General features: G+C 38.1%; 1 protein-coding gene across 1 annotated transcript in view; it reads right to left on the bottom strand.

Moving 5' to 3' along the window:
• Positions 1-17,636, bottom strand: part of LOC306987185 (uncharacterized protein) — a 142,491-nt gene that overhangs the window by 73,183 nt on the left and 51,672 nt on the right. The window contains exons 18-19 of the mRNA XM_079591256.1: positions 16,635-16,808; positions 15,806-15,979 (exon numbers count right to left, since the gene is read on the bottom strand). Coding sequence (XP_079447382.1) covers positions 15,806-15,979; positions 16,635-16,808 — 348 coding nt within the window. The remainder of the gene's footprint in view (positions 1-15,805; positions 15,980-16,634; positions 16,809-17,636) is intronic.

Here is a 17,636-nt window from a genome sequence, read left to right as displayed (position 1 = left end):
TCTGTGTTGGAGTCTATGTCATGCTGGGAGCAGATAGTTTCTTAGTGTTAGCAGACTCTATGTCATAAAGTTGCAGTGTCGTCGCTGTTGAGTGCAGTCAGTAGACGAGGCGAGAGGCGAGAGGCTCGGCAGCGCGTGCAGGTCTCAGTCACGCCACTGGATTTCGCCAGTAGTATGTGAGCATCAAATAGGAATACTTGTTTTCAGAGGTAATAGCAAAACCCGCCAAGGATCATTTTAATGTGAGATTACAACCCCTTCACACACAGGCAATAAAAAATTTATTCATTTTAGTAGAAAAACTCCATACAGCCCTTTAAGTGCTAAAAGAATAACATAACATCTGGGATCTGTATATCAAAACTAGAGTATTTACCCATTTGAAGAAAAATGGGTAACGCTTTAGATTACAGCCCGGAAAGTACTGCGTAATTAAAATGAAATTGCAGTGTACCTTTCGGTAATTACAGTGTACCTATAAAGTACTTATGTGTAAGTATAGGGGAACAATATGTAACGTTTTGGAATAAAGGGGTAACAACCAGGGGGGGAAAAAACTAATTATTTAGGCAAATTATTTATACTGTAAGTATTTTAGAACTACGGGGTACTTATAATACAATCGTACTTTTGGGAGCAATTTAGCGAGTACACTGCACCTTTTTGTAACAATAATAGTGTATACAAATACATAAAGGCTTTTTTTAAATTACCAGTGCATTTATAAAGTATACTTGGCTGGGGAAATATTCTCTTGTTTCATGTAGTTAAAGTGTAAGTATGACATTGCGGGCCGTAAATTAAAGTGGTGCTTCTTACCCTCTTGTTTCATGTAGTTACAGTGTAAGTACAATAAAAACACATGTATACACACAATCTGATGGAAAACTTTATTTGAAAAACAACTTATTTTAAAACGGATTTACAACACTTTCTCTTGCTTGGTTTCCTCCTCCTCTTGTTCCTCTTCTTCTTTTTCTTTCTTTACACTGATGAATCTTAAGAAGGAATATCCCTCTTGCTATTCTGTATTATGTGTTACAGAAAATACATGTACAAAATATGTTAAAGAAAATACAGTACAGAAATGTCCTCACCATTTACTCATCTTTTACCCTCATGTCATCCGAGATGTATACGAATTTCCTTCTTCAGGTGAACACAAACAAAAGTTTTTAGAAAAATAAATAATCTCTGTGAATGCATAATGCAAGCCCATGTGTTCCTAAAAGTTGACATCAAACAGCACATACAGCAATAACTACAGTAATCCATACGACCCCAATGGATTAATCAATGTCTTCTGAAGTGAGACGATAAGTGTTTGTAAGAAAAATACCAAATAGTTTAAATGTTTAAACTGTAGTGTAGACTATCGCTTCCGACCAGCTGTCACCTGCGCGTGCATGAGAGGGTTGAGTTCACGCTTGACAACTTAAAGCGTGACCGTGACGTAAGCGCGCCGAGAAACCGAATGTCGACTCTTTTTTTGATGTTTTTATTAATGCTTACAACAAAATACAAACAATAACAGATAATAATAATGAAAAACAAAAAATACAGAAGAACAGACGCCAGTTCTCGCGCTAGTTTCAGATCAAACTCCCGCGAGAACGCAATGAACGCTTGAAGCTTCACCAAACGCGAAGCCAAGCCGACTCTCATGCACTCGCTGGTGACAGTTGGTCGGTAGCGAAAAGATGAGTAAATTATGAGAACATTTCTGGGTGTAGGCCTACTGTATTTTATTTTAATAAAACAGAATAGCAAAAGACTCCTTCTTAAGATTAGGCTAATCAATGGAATGATAGAAAAAGAAGAAGAGGAACAAGAGGAGGAAGCTATGAAAGAGAAACAAAAAAGGACAAAAACATAGGCTACTTTCTGTCAGGACTTTAGTATTTGAAATGAAAAGTTCATTTTTAAAAAATGAATAAAGAATAAGAAGTGTAATATGTTGTAAATCTGTTTTGAAATAAGTTGTTTTTCAAATAAAGTTTTCCAAGTGATATCAGATTATACATGTGCTTTTATTGTACTTACCCTGTAACTACATGAAACAAGAGGGTAAGAAGCACCACTTTAATTTACAGCCCGCAATGTCATACTTACACTGTAACAACATGAAACAAGAGTATATTTCCCCAGCATTTAAAAAAAAAGTTGCAATAGTTTTACTTGCCTTGAAACAACTTAATCAGTGCACCTTTGCAATAATAACAAATTAGCCTACTTTAAAAATGCACTGATATGTACCCCGTAATTTGAAAAAAGCCTTTATGTATTTGTATACACTATTATTACAAAAAGGTGCAGTGTACTCGCTAAATTGCTCCCAAAAGTATGATTGTATATATATAAGTACCCCGTAGTTCTAAAATACTTACAGTATAAATAATTTGTCTAAATAATTTGTTATTTTCCTGGTTGTTACCCCTTTATTCCCAAGACTTTACATATTGTTCCCCTATACTTACACGTAAATACTTTATAGGTACTCTGTAATAACCGAAAGTTACACTATAATTTCATTTTAATTACGCAGTACTTTCCGGGCTGTAATCTAAAGCGTTACCGAAAAATGTTAATAAAAACAACATTAAATTAATAAAAAATAATGCAGAAATCATTTAAGTAGCACATCAAGTTCTATATACACAGTAGTGTCCACTGTCGGGCCAGTGCGAGCCAGGGCTTTAAACAGGCCGTGCCGGGCTAATAGCCTCGGGCCAGTAGCACCGGGCCTGCGTTTCCACTGTCGGGCCAGCAGCTCCACAGCGCTTCACTAAAACACGCCCGTAACACACCTCTCTGGAATAACGTCACACTAACCCATCATTTCACCAACAAATACGAGTTTTATCAGAAAACTAATCAGAAAGAAATCACTGGAAACAGCGTGCATCGCAAAACAAACATGATAAAAGCGACCGTTTGCTGGCATTTTTGTTGTTTACTTGAATATTTAAAACCCAAGTATCAATGTTTTACCACAGGTTTACAATAAAAAGTGATACATTGATCATAATGAAATAATTTGTCAAAATTGCACATTAGTCACACAGAAAGAAATTAGGCTATACCGCTAGGTCTATTTCACAAAAGAAAGCGGACTTAGCGTCTGTTTCTGTTTATTTGGTAGTTACAGGACATATTTATATCACATTTAGAAAGAATTATAATTTCTACAAATATGCCAGCAAAAATACGACCTGAGGAGCTTTAGCACTCTCTCGACTCCCAGTAACGTTTGGCTACAGTTATATTTTCAGTCAGAGAAACAAGAAAAAAAAGTTGCTTTATTTTATGATAGTCCGGTATAAAGAGACGAGACGTAGGCTACTGACAGATAAAAAAAAAACATAATTGTGATAGCCTTTATGATTGGTCTAATTTCTTCAAGCCTTCACTGTTTTTTTACTATGTGTATCTTCAAGCGTTTACTGTTTACTATGGTAATGATTAGCGCGCAGTCTTTTGCATTGCGTATCAATATTTCCACCTTATACGGTGGAAGAATCCACATCGGATCACAAACAGAAGACAAAGTGAGTTAAATTATTTTAATAGTATTTAATACAACAGAGATGAACTGATGACACGTATGTAATTATACAAAATGAGAATATTAAAGGGTAACTAAACACTAAACCAACTTTTTTTAGTTAATGATCTGTATGAATGGAGCTTCATAAATGCTGTTCATTGATTCGAGTACTTTTTTAACATTTGAGTATAAAGTGTTTTAATTTTCAAATATATGGTGTAAAAACGAATGAGTGCTGCCCTCTTCAGGTTAAACGAAATCTCCTGAAGTAGGGGTACTCTGTGACGTAGGGTACTCTCTGACGTAGGGGTACTCTGTGACGTAGGGGTACTCTGTGACGTAGGGGTACTCTCTGACGTAGGGGTACTCTGTGACGTAGGGGTTCTCTCTGACGTAGGGGTACTCTGTGACGTAGGGGTACTCTCTGACGTAGGGTACTCTGTGACGTAGGGGTTCTCTCTGTGACGTAGGGGTACTCTGTGACGTAGGGGTTCTCTATGACGTAGGGGTACTCTGTGACGTAGGGGTTCTCTCTGACGTAGGGGTACTCTGTGACGTAGGGGTACTCTCTGACGTAGGGTACTCTGTGACGTAGGGGTTCTCTCTGTGACGTAGGGGTACTCTGTGACGTAGGGGTTCTCTATGACGTAGGGGTACTCTGTGACGTAGGGGTTCTCTCTGACGTAGGGGTACTCTGTGACGTAGGGGTACTCTCTGACGTAGGGGTACTCTGTGACGTAGGGGTACCCTGTGACGTAGGGGTGCTCTGTGACGTAGGGGTACTCTGTGACGTAGGGGTACTCTGTGACGTAGAGGTACTCTGTGACGTAGGGGTACTCTCTGACGTAGGGTACTCTGTGACGGTACTCTGCCACGCCCTTGGCAGCCCCTGGTATAAAAGCATCTGGTTCCGTCAAAACCACTGTAGCGAGTCAGGAGTTGGAAATTGGAATTACGAGTATTGAAAACGATCAGGATAGCGTATTTTAGCATCTAGTTAGCATAGCATTTATATAGTTATTTAGATTATTTTGTGTAGCCTAGGTAGTTAATTAGCATAGTTGTTAGTGTTGTTAGTATTGTTAGAAGCATAGTTAGTTAGTAGCATAGTATCGCATCAGTTAGGATAGCGTAGATTTTTAGCATTAGCTTTATCTGTATTTAGTATAGTGGTTAGGATGGTACGTAGGTGTAGTGTTGCTGGTTGCAACAGCACTGCTGGACTGCATAACTTTCCACCAGACCTGGAAATTAGGCGCCAGTGGTTGCATGCACTTGGCCTGGAAGACCGTGAGTTCCCGCCTATCGCTCGAGTGTGCAATCTGCATTTTACGCGGGATTGCTTCTCCAACGCAATGGAGGTGGAGATGGGCTTCTCCACACAGCTCGCGCTGAAAAGCGACGCAGTGCCAAACGCTGCTCTTCCCGCACGGACTCCAGCACCGCAGCGGCGTCATGATGTGAGTGAGCATATATGTTTAATCACAATTTATGTTCCTTCCTATTAGGCTAAAGTTAACCCTCTGGTGTCGACAAATGCGCCGGCGCGTTTTGCTGGTTTTTTTTTGTCACATAGCATCAAAATATACTGAACGTAATAGTAATAATAATCCTGGAAAATATGACCTCAAAATGACTGAATATAAGACTAATTGTAACAATTATTATTGTCTTTTTAGCATACAATGACCAGAGAAATTGGGTGCCAGACTGAACCAGTCAGCTCCAGATCTGCAGGTGTGCAGGCTAACGTGACGCCCATGAGGAGAAGCAAAGGTGATTTTTGAATACTATAGAGCGTTTGTATGTTTCATCATAGTCAAGATTATATAATTTTGTTTTGTGTTTTAGCTGCTTATTGATAATAAATCTATTATTAATTTGTGCAGCCACCCAGGCCAGAATGCCTAACAGGAGTGTGTCGTGTGACACAGGCACACTGATGGAGCCTTTCACAGAGTGTGTCGGGGCAACCTCTACACCAATAAAGAGGAAAAGATGTGAGGTGTCCACTGATGACTCCAGCTGCCATCAAGATGGAAGTGAGAGCACCATGAACTGTACAAGGTAATGCGTTTAGTCCCGTTAGGTTTTTCAGTTATATTTTACAGTTCTAATTTAGCCATTACTTGTTTTTAAATATTTTTGATGGTTTGTCATTAGGGATGGGCGATATGGCCTAAAATCCATATTGTGATATACATTGCAGCCTCTTGCGATAACGATATATATCACGATATATATATATATATATCACAGGCCCTAAGGAAAGCCAAACAACTGCTAAATGTATTTTTTTTTAAAGAAAGGAAGAAACGGTGTATGTAGTTGTGAGAACATTTATTGTGCAAAACTGTAATTATACAACATAATGTTGCAGATAAATAAAATTCAAGTACGCTAGCTGCAGAGACTTTGAGTATCCCTAATGTTTAAATATTATGGATTACAGCTTATGAAACCCCAAATTCAAAATTACAATTTTGTGAAAAGGTTTTCATAAGCTGTAAGCCATAATCATCAAAATGATAAAAAATAAAGCCTTGTAATATCTCACTTTGCATGTAATGAGTCTATATAATATGTTAATTTCACCTTTTACTTTTGCATGATATTCAAATTTTTCGAGTTTCTCCTGTTATACGTCAACTAAAGAAAATGCTTCAAGTATAAAAGTTTATTTACAGTAGTGCCATGCCATAGACAGTAAAAAGTGCAAAACAGTGCAGAAGGCACTCCAAATCAAATGTAGTATTAGTTTGGCTATTTTTTTTAAGGACACACACAGAGGTTTTGTGTTTACACCACTATTTTGTGAATACGCACTGATACATACACATTACATAAACCAAATTATGATTATTTATGCTTTTATTTAAATTTGTTTTTACTTTTACAGAGTCTCCAAAGAAGTACTACCCCACAAAGTGACTAAGTACATTGTTTATGAAGATGCCCTGTCTGCACCCGGAGTTTAGTTGTTTCACAAACAACCATTGGGACACTTCTCCGTGTCAAACAGCACTGTGAGTACTGCGAGTGCTCCAGTGATTGGTCGAGCCAGCCAATGGTAAACAATATACCAGCGGGAAACCTACAGCTCTGTGAAGCTGTTCTGTTCACCGGCTCATCATTTTGCCAGATATCGAAGGTGAGAGATAATAACATAGCGCTGTCATGTTTGCACACCCCTCAGGACATTACATGAGGATGTTTTTTTTTCTTTATAGTTCTTGGATGCCTTCAAAATCCAGGGGATCTCTGAGCCGTGCTTCCACAAGCATCAGGCCAAGCTCCTTATCCCAACCATAAACTGGCAGTGGAAGATTGAGCAGGATGACATTATTGAAAATACCATTGCTGTTGGGGCTGTGACTCTTGGTGGGGACATGAGAGCTGAGTCACCTGGTAATAAATAACTCATTAATTATATAATATAGACTGCTGTCAGGCTTTGTTGACTGAAGTGCAAATAACTAAATTGTAGGACATTCAGCAAAATATGGCAGCTACACCATGATGGACCTCAAAGCCAATAGGGTCATAGACATCCAACTTGTCCAGGTAAACAACTACACAATGAAAACATTTTGTTATGTGAATTACTATATACTGTGCATTGATCTAAAGTATTTGTTTGTGTTTGCAGAGCAATGAAGTTGGAAACAGCCAACGGATGGAGAAGGAGGGATTTGAAAGAAGCCTGTCTCTTCTCGAGGAAAGAGGTGTTGTGGTCCAGTCTTTGGTGACTGACCGTCACACAGGCGTACAGAAGTTTATGAGGGAGCAAAAAAAGGACATTATACACTTCTTCGACCCTTGGCATATGGGAAAAGGTCAGTATTTTCAATTGAACGAAAAGAGAACCAGTATTTCTAACAGAAAAATTGTCAGTTAAAGTGGTAGACAATTATACGGGAAGATTGCAGAAAGTGAACTTTTTAAGATGCCACAAAAAGGTTGATTTGTCGCAAACTGATTTTTATAATATAGCCTATACTGAATGTTAGTCCACCACCTTAATTGTTTTTATTATTCTTTGTGTTCAGGGCTTGGTAAAAAATGGATGCCCTTAGTAAGGGTAAGGGACTGCTGGACGTGGGGCTGTGGAGAAAGAGTGTGGTCAATCACCTTTATTGGTCTGCGACCACATCAACATCTGGGGAGGAGGTAGTGGCCAAGTGGATCTCTGTAGCAAACCACATTCAGAACATCCACAGCCACGAAAACACCCTGTTCCCTTCTTGTCTCCACGAGCCTCTGGTTGGTGATCAGACAAGACACTGGCTTAAACCAAGTAAGTACAGATAAGCTGTAATGCTAATGTATTTTATTTTGTAGTCACGTTACCCTCTAGATTTATATTGAACTATCTCCAACATTGCAATAAGTCAAACTTAATCCAAATTATAAAACCGTATTGAGAAATGTATTGTGTTAACGTGATAGAATTAAAAGCATTCTGGCCACACTGTCATCAACTGTTGTATTAACAACTTTTATATATTTTGTTTAGGCACAGCAGCATGTGCAAAATTCACAGCAATTTTGTTGTCACCACGTCTTCTCAAAGACATGCACAAAATTAGTCCAGAATACCACACCTCTGGAATCGAGTGTTTCCACAGCCTCATACAACTTTTATATCACAGCCAAAAATGTGGTGTTCTCCTTCAAAGGAATGTTGTGCAGGTAAACAAGATAATGGATTACACATTTAGTGCTGCTTACTAAAAACACTACAATGTTGTAACCTGTAAAAACACATTTGTAACTTATTATAGTTATCTTAAGTCATGTTAGAGATTGTTTCATTATAATATTGATTCATGTATTTTTTTTCATTCAGACTACAGTTTGCTGCGATGCATTACAATGAAAATGCAGGCAGATCGCAGGCATCCACTGCAGCTGGTGATCTTCGATACTCTATAGTTTCCCCAAAATTTAAGCATGGCGAATTCACAGTGAGAGCTCTGAAGAGCAATCCTACCACAGATAACTTCTATTTGTCTGGGTTCTCTTACTAAAAACACATTTTATAAAAAAAAAAATATATGATATATATTTTAATAATAGTTCCACCATGTGGTGGAAGACCCTCAGCCGTACCTGGACTTCTCTGGACAAAAAAAAAAATTATTGTGTATTGTGTAACTCCAGTTAAAAATGCTTTTATATAATTAATTTTTATTTTATATTATAAAAAAAGTTCAAAAAATATTAAAAAATGCAGTGAGGGGGAAGGAAACCTCTGTATGGTCCCTCTTCAGGAAACTCTTCCCTGATCCGCGTTACAACGCATGAAGGTATGACCACCCGAACGTGTTGGCCAAGGTACTCCCAACACCACCTAACAACATTGCATCCGTGTTACCTCCTCTCCTATGTTGTCGAAACGTTTTCCTTGTCTTCACAGTCCCTCATCTGCCAGATCAGCTGCTTTGTTAATTCGAATCCAGTAGTCCACAGGATTCTCTTTGGCTCTGGGGAGAGTGGCATGCATGAGGTCGCTTCACTGAAGTACTGCATAAGAATGCCATAAATTAACTTCCATCTGACATTGAGCGTATCATCACTGCGAAGGCTGATTCTGACAACATCCCTTGCCTTTCCAGCTAGTCTACTCATTATCTCTTCGGCTTGCTCATGAACAGGGCACATTTGCTTTCTTAAGTAAGCTTTTGTCCTGTCCACCCACTCCTCAATGCCATACTTATCAGAGCCATCGCTCCTAAATGAGTCATGTTCAGACTTCATGTGCACTGTAACTTGTGGTGCAACCATTTGTGTATGTGTACACTGCTCTGTGCGTGCTGGTGTCTGATTGTAACTGAGTGGATTGGTCTGGCAATCAGCATTAGCATTAACTAAGCCAGCAGACACTAGTTTTGCAACTATTGACTCGCCAATCTGCGAACCTAACTGGCCCACCATGTCTGTCAGGTGGTCAAAAGCAAACTCTATCAACACCAGGTGTCGAGGTGTATGGACCCTCACCAGGAACCCGACCAACAGGAGTACCACCCGGGGACTGACTCAACCCAATACCCCTACCGTTGTCATCATGTAACTGTGGTCGTCCAACCCCCCGACTAACGTCTTCACTGAAAATACCACCTTCGGCGCTACTCAGTAACCATGTACCCCTTCCTCTAGGGAAACCCATGTTACCATAACATGATGCATCCAGATCACCATCAGATTCAGATTTCTCAGCCATAATGAAATCAAAAGTTGTGCATGAAAAATAAAAAAATAAAATAAGAAAAATGTCAACGATATTGATTATGAGAAAGCTCACTACTTGAAATGATATCTTGATCGCGATGACAGTCAAATCAGAACTACATTCCATGTGTCCATGCGTTGTGTATGTAATAAACTAATGTACAGTCCCAATGACAGTGTGTGAGTATGTGTATACTGTCCGCATCCAAAGCATTGAAGACTTGACCCTTCTGACGAACTTGACCTGCTCACAGCAATGAAGACTCGAACCACCGATGAACTGGATCTGCGCACAGCAATCACGGTCGATCTGCATCAAGGGATCCACGGAGACACGGCACCAGTGTAACGGATGTGGAGGGACACACTCACAAACGGGGTTCAGCTTCAATTTATCTTTTTTTGGAAACAACTAGAAGACAATTTACATTGGCTGATGACAGACTGCAGACATTCATATGGACCACAGCATCGACACTTGAATCTGCTGCGGTACGGCAAGAGAAGAGCGACAAAATACAATATCTGCAGTACCATTAATAGCCACAGGAGGGGAGCCTTCTAACACCAATACATACAGCCAAATGCCTTATTTTATGAAATTCACACAGAATACTCTTTAAATCAAATGTTCTTTTTAACCCTGTTACACATGTAACATAAAACTGCACTTTATTAATAAAACATACATTAATAATATAGTAACAAAAGTTATTCAGTCAAGAATTGATGAATTTTCTCTTTTAATTAGAGTTATTATAGAGACGGCAGCTGCACTGATACACACACGCCTGAACACAGCGAGTCTCTCGCTCGAATGCTTTAAACTCACATTGAAATGCTCACATGGGAATCAACATTTTAATTTTATAACAAGTATCCGATTCCTGACCTCAAGTATTTGATTCTTAACCCTAAATAACCATATACCGTATTTTCTGGACTATAAGTCGCTCCGGAGTATTAGTCGCATCAGTCATAAAATACGTCATGAAGAGGAAAAAACATATATAAGTCGCACTGGACTATAAGTCGCATTTATTTAGAAATTTATTTCACAAAATCCAAGACCAAGAACAGACATTTAATCTGGAAAGGTTATTCAGCTCCACAACAGCACACAGAACAACAGCTGAATAGTGTCCGGTGTGTTAGCGTAACACATTAACAGTTATTCAGCGACACAATAGCATAAAGAACATATACCTGAGGCTTAATAGGCTAAACTAACATTAGCCGGCGAGTCCAACAAGTTACCGGTTAGCAAAGTTCACCAAGCTCCCAATCTCATTCCACAACACTGAACTCTTCTTCCTCGGTGTCGCTTCTGAACAACTCCGCTAACTAGAGCGCCCTCTCGCGGCTGCAGACGGTAATGTTTTCTCTTGGTTCATCTCAGTCAGTTTGAATTAATTTTGAAATAGAAGTCGCACCTGACTATAAGTCGCAGGACCAGCCAAACTATGAAAAACTTAGAGTCCGGAAAACACGGTAATATTGCTAGATGTGATTTTATTGATGTGAGTTGATGGACCTGCACTGAATGACTGATGTCATGTGACGTGAAACTCTTGATTATTCCCCGTCAGGTTCCTCTTCGTACGCTCAATTGCACTTTGGAGTCAGAAGATAAAGATCTTCATCTACATGTACACTGGCTTGAAGAAACTCAGTTGCCTTCTCTCGTGCTGAGCTGCTTTTGTATTCTTACTATTAATGTCTGTGGGACCAAAAAGACGTTGTTGTTTTGTGCGTGTGTGTGTGTGTGTGTGTGTGTCATCTTATAATCAAGCTTTTTGTTGGCGGCTCTTGAAACTGCTTCAACATCTGTACATTAGTTCTACCTTATTTGTTGTTAATGGAAAACAATCATGTTGTTACTGTATATTTGTGGAATGCTAATTTAAGTTGATTAATTTAAGAAGCGCGGGATGGTGAACCGGACGCTGCTATCGACTCTGATGACCTCGCGAACACTAGCAGGAGGAGAGCGAGGCTTTAAAGCTAGTCATGTTAGCGCATACTCTACACTGTGTTTTATTCGCTCGCTCCCCTGAAAACACCCGAGGACATCTGTAGAAGACATATTTTTGTTAAGGCAGGAGCTTTGGATTTTATGGGTATTTTGTCAAAACTGAAATAAAAATTAATATAATATTTGAAAACTGCCTTCGTCTCCGTTCTCTTTTATTCTGCATCCGGATTCATTTGTTATGAGTATGACACATGTGCAATATGATTTTTTTAAAGACCCATTTCTTTTGGTGTAAGTAAGTACAGTAAAACGGCTGTGAACATCTGATATTTATGTTTTTAGTTGATTTTCATTGGCGATCACAATTCACTACTTCATAGGTTTACCAAATTAACTAAATGTATATTACATTGCATGATGTCGTTTATTTACAGTTAATCTGTTCGGAAGCTAAAATGTTGAATTATGATTTCACCATGTCATTTTTGAAACACCTGAAAATATGAAAAAAAAAAAACGCTTGTTTGTTTCTTTGGTGAACAAAAAGCCAAAGTGACCTTATCATTAAGTCAAGCCTGTGGGTAAAATGAGCCACCCCCTGTATCTAGGCAACAATAAAAAAAAGTAATCATGTGACCACAAATTAAGGAAATATAGTTCACATCATTACCCAATCCCTCTTAGACTCGAGCACATGGAGAGAGTTGTAATTAATCAGAGCAAGAAACATCTTTCTGCCAACGCCGTAAGTGATTTCATCATTCATCAAAACTTCACACATTAAAAATAAAAAATGAAACTCATTTTGAAATGGCTCGTTGTCAAAGTTGTTTCAGATCAACACCTGCAAGTGGCCACTAGGGGTCACCGTGGAGACGGGTGTCAGAATGTTGCGAAGCCTCGACACAATACGGCACATTTGCTTGAACTGTTCCAGTGTTTCACAAAGCCTCGACCTGCCCACCACTACTAGCTCTAGGGGGGAGAACACCAGCAGACGACAGAGTCTCTGTCGAGGGAAAGACAGGTTTTTGGGTCGTGTGTGTGTGTGTGTGTGTGTCCCTTATTTTGTCTCAATGAAGCTGGAAACTCTTCCTTCTCCTTCTCAGGTAAACTCCTCCTCTGTGTTATATATTGCTGGAGCAGGAGATTGTAAACGCTAATAAAAATGTCTCAATGCTGTTCCTCAGATCAGTTGATTTCACTGGTTTGTCCAGAACGGTCACTCTTCATGGACACACAGCTGGACTCTGAGTTTCATCTCTGACTGTGAATCGACTTATAATATAATACAGTTAATCATTCATACAGAAGATTTAATGTGGAGTTGGCAATAGACAGATTATGGAATGTATTTTCTGCAACTCTAAATGAAAATGAAAACATGATTAACCATTTTATTACTGAAAGGTGTAAATAGATTATGAATTCAAATGTAAAAAATAGATTTAAATTTTACATTTAAAAGTGGTGATGTATCATTACTTAAAAAAAAAAAAAAATGCAATAGATGATTTAATTGTGAATGTTACTATGATCGAAAGCATTTGAATATGTTTGGTGGGATGAATTACTCAAATTAAGTAATTAGATAAATATTATATATGGAGATGTTTGTTGTAGAGCGTTTGCAGTATAAATGTCACTTCTGTAGAAACAAAAGTCAAGTCACATTTATTTATATAGAGCTTTTTACAATCCAGATGTTTTCAAAGCAGATTTACAGAGATAACCGGAAAATAATGCAACAAAGTTTGTTTCTGCAGCAGATCTAGAAGAAAATAATGTCATAGTCCAGATTAAGTTCAGTGTTGATTCATTTCTGCTGTAAAAAAGTTATTACTTTAGTTCATTTATATATATATACAGCCGCTCTGGAGAAAACCGTGATGTCATCGTCCAGCTCAGTTCAGTTCTCACATAATGGTGTCAATGCAGCATATCAATAATATTGCTGAATATTAAGTGTCCTCAACTGAGCAAGCCAGAGTCGACAGTGGCAGGAACTCAAACTCCATCAGTGACAGAATGGAGAAGAAAACCTCGGCAGAAACCAGACTCAGTCGCTCAGTTCTCCTCTGACCAACGAACAAACAGTGATGATTATGATTCAGGCGTTAGGCCTACAGGTCAGAGGTCAGATCTGAACATCCAGAATATTATTCAGTTCATCTGGTTGAAGATTTCCTGGTTTGACTTTGGATGAAGGATTGGATCATTCTGTAAAGTTACACAAACACGTGTGTGTGTGTGTGTGTGTGTGTGTGTGTGTAGCGGCTCTTTATTCTCCATCAGCTGATCCAGAGAAGGTCAGAGTAACATCTAAAACCTGAAAGTAAAACACAGACGGTCAAATGTGTGCGACATTATTGCATTATCAACTTCAGAACAACTAAAAGAAACTACTTAGATGAATAAGTGAGAGATTGTAATATTACACGGTCATACATGATTGTTAAAGCTGTTTTTAAACATTCAGATTTAGATTTGGCTTCTAAGTCCCCATGAATGATGACCCTTGACCCTTCTCTATAATGCTGTATGACTGTCCTCTTTCTGTGTCACTGGCTCAGTTTTATTTATGATAAAGAAACTAGTGATCAATATTTACCATTATCTTTTATTGCAATTGACATTCTCTCAAAGTACATCAATAAGGGATAAAAAGACAACGATAAAAGCAAAATATTGTATTGTTTAAAATAAAAAGAAACTTTAAGATATTTAATTGTTGCTATAAACTAATTGCACAAACTCTTATTAAAGACGTTTATAGTGTGTAATTCTCTATCACAAGGAAAGTAAACTAAGAAGAAACTAAATTAACTTTCAATTAAAATATGAACAGTTTTAATCATCACTACTCACAGAAGCGTCTCCAGTTTATAATGTGGATCCTCCTTCAGATCAGAGAGCGGCTTCACATCTGAGTATCTTAGATTATTCCCAGTCAGATCCAGTTTTCTCAGGTGTGAGGGGTTTGATCTCAGAGCTGAAGCCAGAGCAGCACAACCTTCTTCTGTAACACCACAATAACTCAACCTGTAGAGAACAATGACACTCTTCAGTCTCTCAGTTCAGGAAACACTGATATAAATAATATGAGGGGGTTAGTTTCCATATCATAAAAATTGAAAGAATATTCGATAACACTTTATTTTACAGTGTCCTTGTTACATATGTTACATGAACTTACCATAGTAATAACAGTAAATTATGCATAATTACATGTAACTAACCCTCAACCACCCTAATCCTACCCTAACCCTATAGTGAGTACATGTAGTTGCTTAATATTACTCAGTACTTAAATATATAATTACACTTTAATAATGACACCTTAAAATAAAGTGTAACCGAATTTTTTTTTTTTTATGCAAGTACCCAAAAATCATCAACATATCTGTAAATGAACACGGCTGTCACATCTTTACATCATCCAGTCATGTTTAATCATTAATGTTGTAAAATTATGTCAGACACATTGGAAAGAATCTAATGAAAATAAAAGCAACATTCTCATTAGTAATTTCACAGTAGATCTTGTGTATGGCGATCTGTCACGTTATCAGACTCAAGAGAAGGAGATTGAAGTTAATAGGCAGTTTATTGAGAACACAGCTGAGCGGATGAACTGAACACTGGTAGAAAGTGCAATGATACTTTGGAGAGCGAGATGCTGGCAGTGAATAGTGTGTTTCTTCTGACGGTGTGTGACTGGTAGATGATGCAGTGAAGGCTGGAACTGAACAACACGAGACTTGGAGACACGGAGGAGAATGGAGACGAGACTGGAGAAGGGCCGCTGGAGATATCAGGTAGTAGTCGCTAAGGCAGGGTAAGTAGTCCTCTTCATACAAACGAGACCAGACAGTGAACTGTGGAGAAGTGTGTGTCTAAATAGTGTCAGTGATGAGGGTGATAATGAGGTGTGTGTGTGATTAGCACATAGGTGAGGGAGTGCGCTGTGATTGGCTGGTGTGAGAGCCTGGCAGATCCGTGACCGTAACACAATCACTATTTACCATATTAGACATTTTATCCAATCTTACCCCAGTATCTCCAGTTTACAGTGAGGATCCTGCAGTAGATCAGAGAGCAGCTTGACTCCAGAATCTCCTACTTTATTCACAGACAGATCCAGTTCTCTCAGGTGTGAGGGGTTTGATCTCAGAGCTGAAGCCAGAGCAGCACAACCTTCTTCTGTAACACCACAATAACTCAACCTGTAGAGAACAATGACACTCTTCAGTCTCTCAGTTCAGGATCTACAGCTCAGACCAGCAGAACTTCACAGTCAGACACTAAATCCACGGCACCATTAACAGCTCCAGTCTAAGGTTCAGACCCGCTTCTACAAACTGCTTGAGCGGGTTAGTTTCCATATCATAAATAATTGCAAGAATATTTGATAACACTTTATTTAACAGTGTTCTTGTTACATATGTTACATTAACTTACCATAGTACTAACAGTAAATTATGCATAATTACATGCAACTAACCCTCAACCCAATCCTGATCCTACCCTAACCCTATAGTAAGTACATGTAGTTGCTTAATATTACTCAGTACTTAAATATATAATTACACTGTAACAATGACACCTTAAAATAAAATGTAACCGAATATTTTTTTTTTATGCAAGTGCCCAAAAATCATCAACATTTCTGTAAATGAACACGGCTGTCACATCTTTACATCATCCAGTCATGTTTAATCATTAATATTGTAAAATGATGTCACACACATTGGAAAGAATCTAATGAAAATAAAAGCAACATTCCCATCAGTAATTTCACAGTAGATTTTTTTTTTGTATGGCAATCATTATTTACCATTAAAGTAGAGGACTATGTTGGGATATTTTATACATTCTTACCACAGTATCTCCAGTTTACAGTGAGGATCCTTCAGTAGATCAGAAAGCTGCTTGACTCCTGAATCTCCTACTTTATTCTCAGACAGATCCAGTTCTATCAGATGTGAGGGGTTTGATATCAGAGCTGAAGTCAGAGCAGCACAACCTTCTTCTGTAACACCACAATACCACAACCTGTAGAGAACAATGACACTCTTCAGTCTCTCAGTTCAGGAAACACTGATATAAATAAGAAGGTAACCGTTACAATAACAGTACATGAATAATCATGTAATAATACCTGAATTAATAGTTACTTCAACATGAACTCATGATTAGTGAAGATATGAACTAATGAACCAATGTAGAGCTATCCTTAACTACGACAGGAGTCATAAGGATTCATACATGAATAACAGAAGCATTAACTACATGTTAGAACATGTTTGATCATTAATGCACTAATTAACATATAATGTAAACTAAATCAAACAGGCTCCGTAAGAATAAATAAGTAATCTGAATTTGAATTCAATTAAATGTGATTTAATACTGTCATAATTTAAAATGTAATATCCTCATCTGCAGCTTTGTGACAAATAATTTAAATGGCACATTATTATTTAGTCATTAATTTGTAGATCAGTCTAATCAAATGTGAAAAATTAGACTAATAACTACCGCTAATAAATTTAATTTGATCTAAACCATTTTCTGATTTTTATTGTTCATTTAAGTTTACTCACAGCTACTTTTCTTCCTGGAACTACAGTATGTAGGGCATTTTAATCTAATAAATGTTGAGCGCTTTGGTAAACCAAATGAATAATTAAAAGACATGTTTGCATGTACAGTTGGTAGTCAATCAGAATGCCTATTACTGCCGTGGCAAAAAAAAAAAAGTCGCATTTTAAAGTCGTTCGTGAAATGACTGCGAGGTGCGCAAATGGACATTTTGCAAAACAGCAGCAATTGCTGTATTTTGAAACGTAAGTGAGGCTAATGTCAATTTACGGTAAGGAT

Source organism: Phoxinus phoxinus (assembly GCF_949152265.1).
Source record: "Phoxinus phoxinus genome assembly, chromosome: 19".
Lineage (NCBI taxonomy): Eukaryota > Metazoa > Chordata > Actinopteri > Cypriniformes > Leuciscidae > Phoxinus > Phoxinus phoxinus.
The sequence above is the reverse complement of the archived record's forward strand: the minus strand, read 5'-3'. Positions and strand labels throughout refer to the sequence as shown.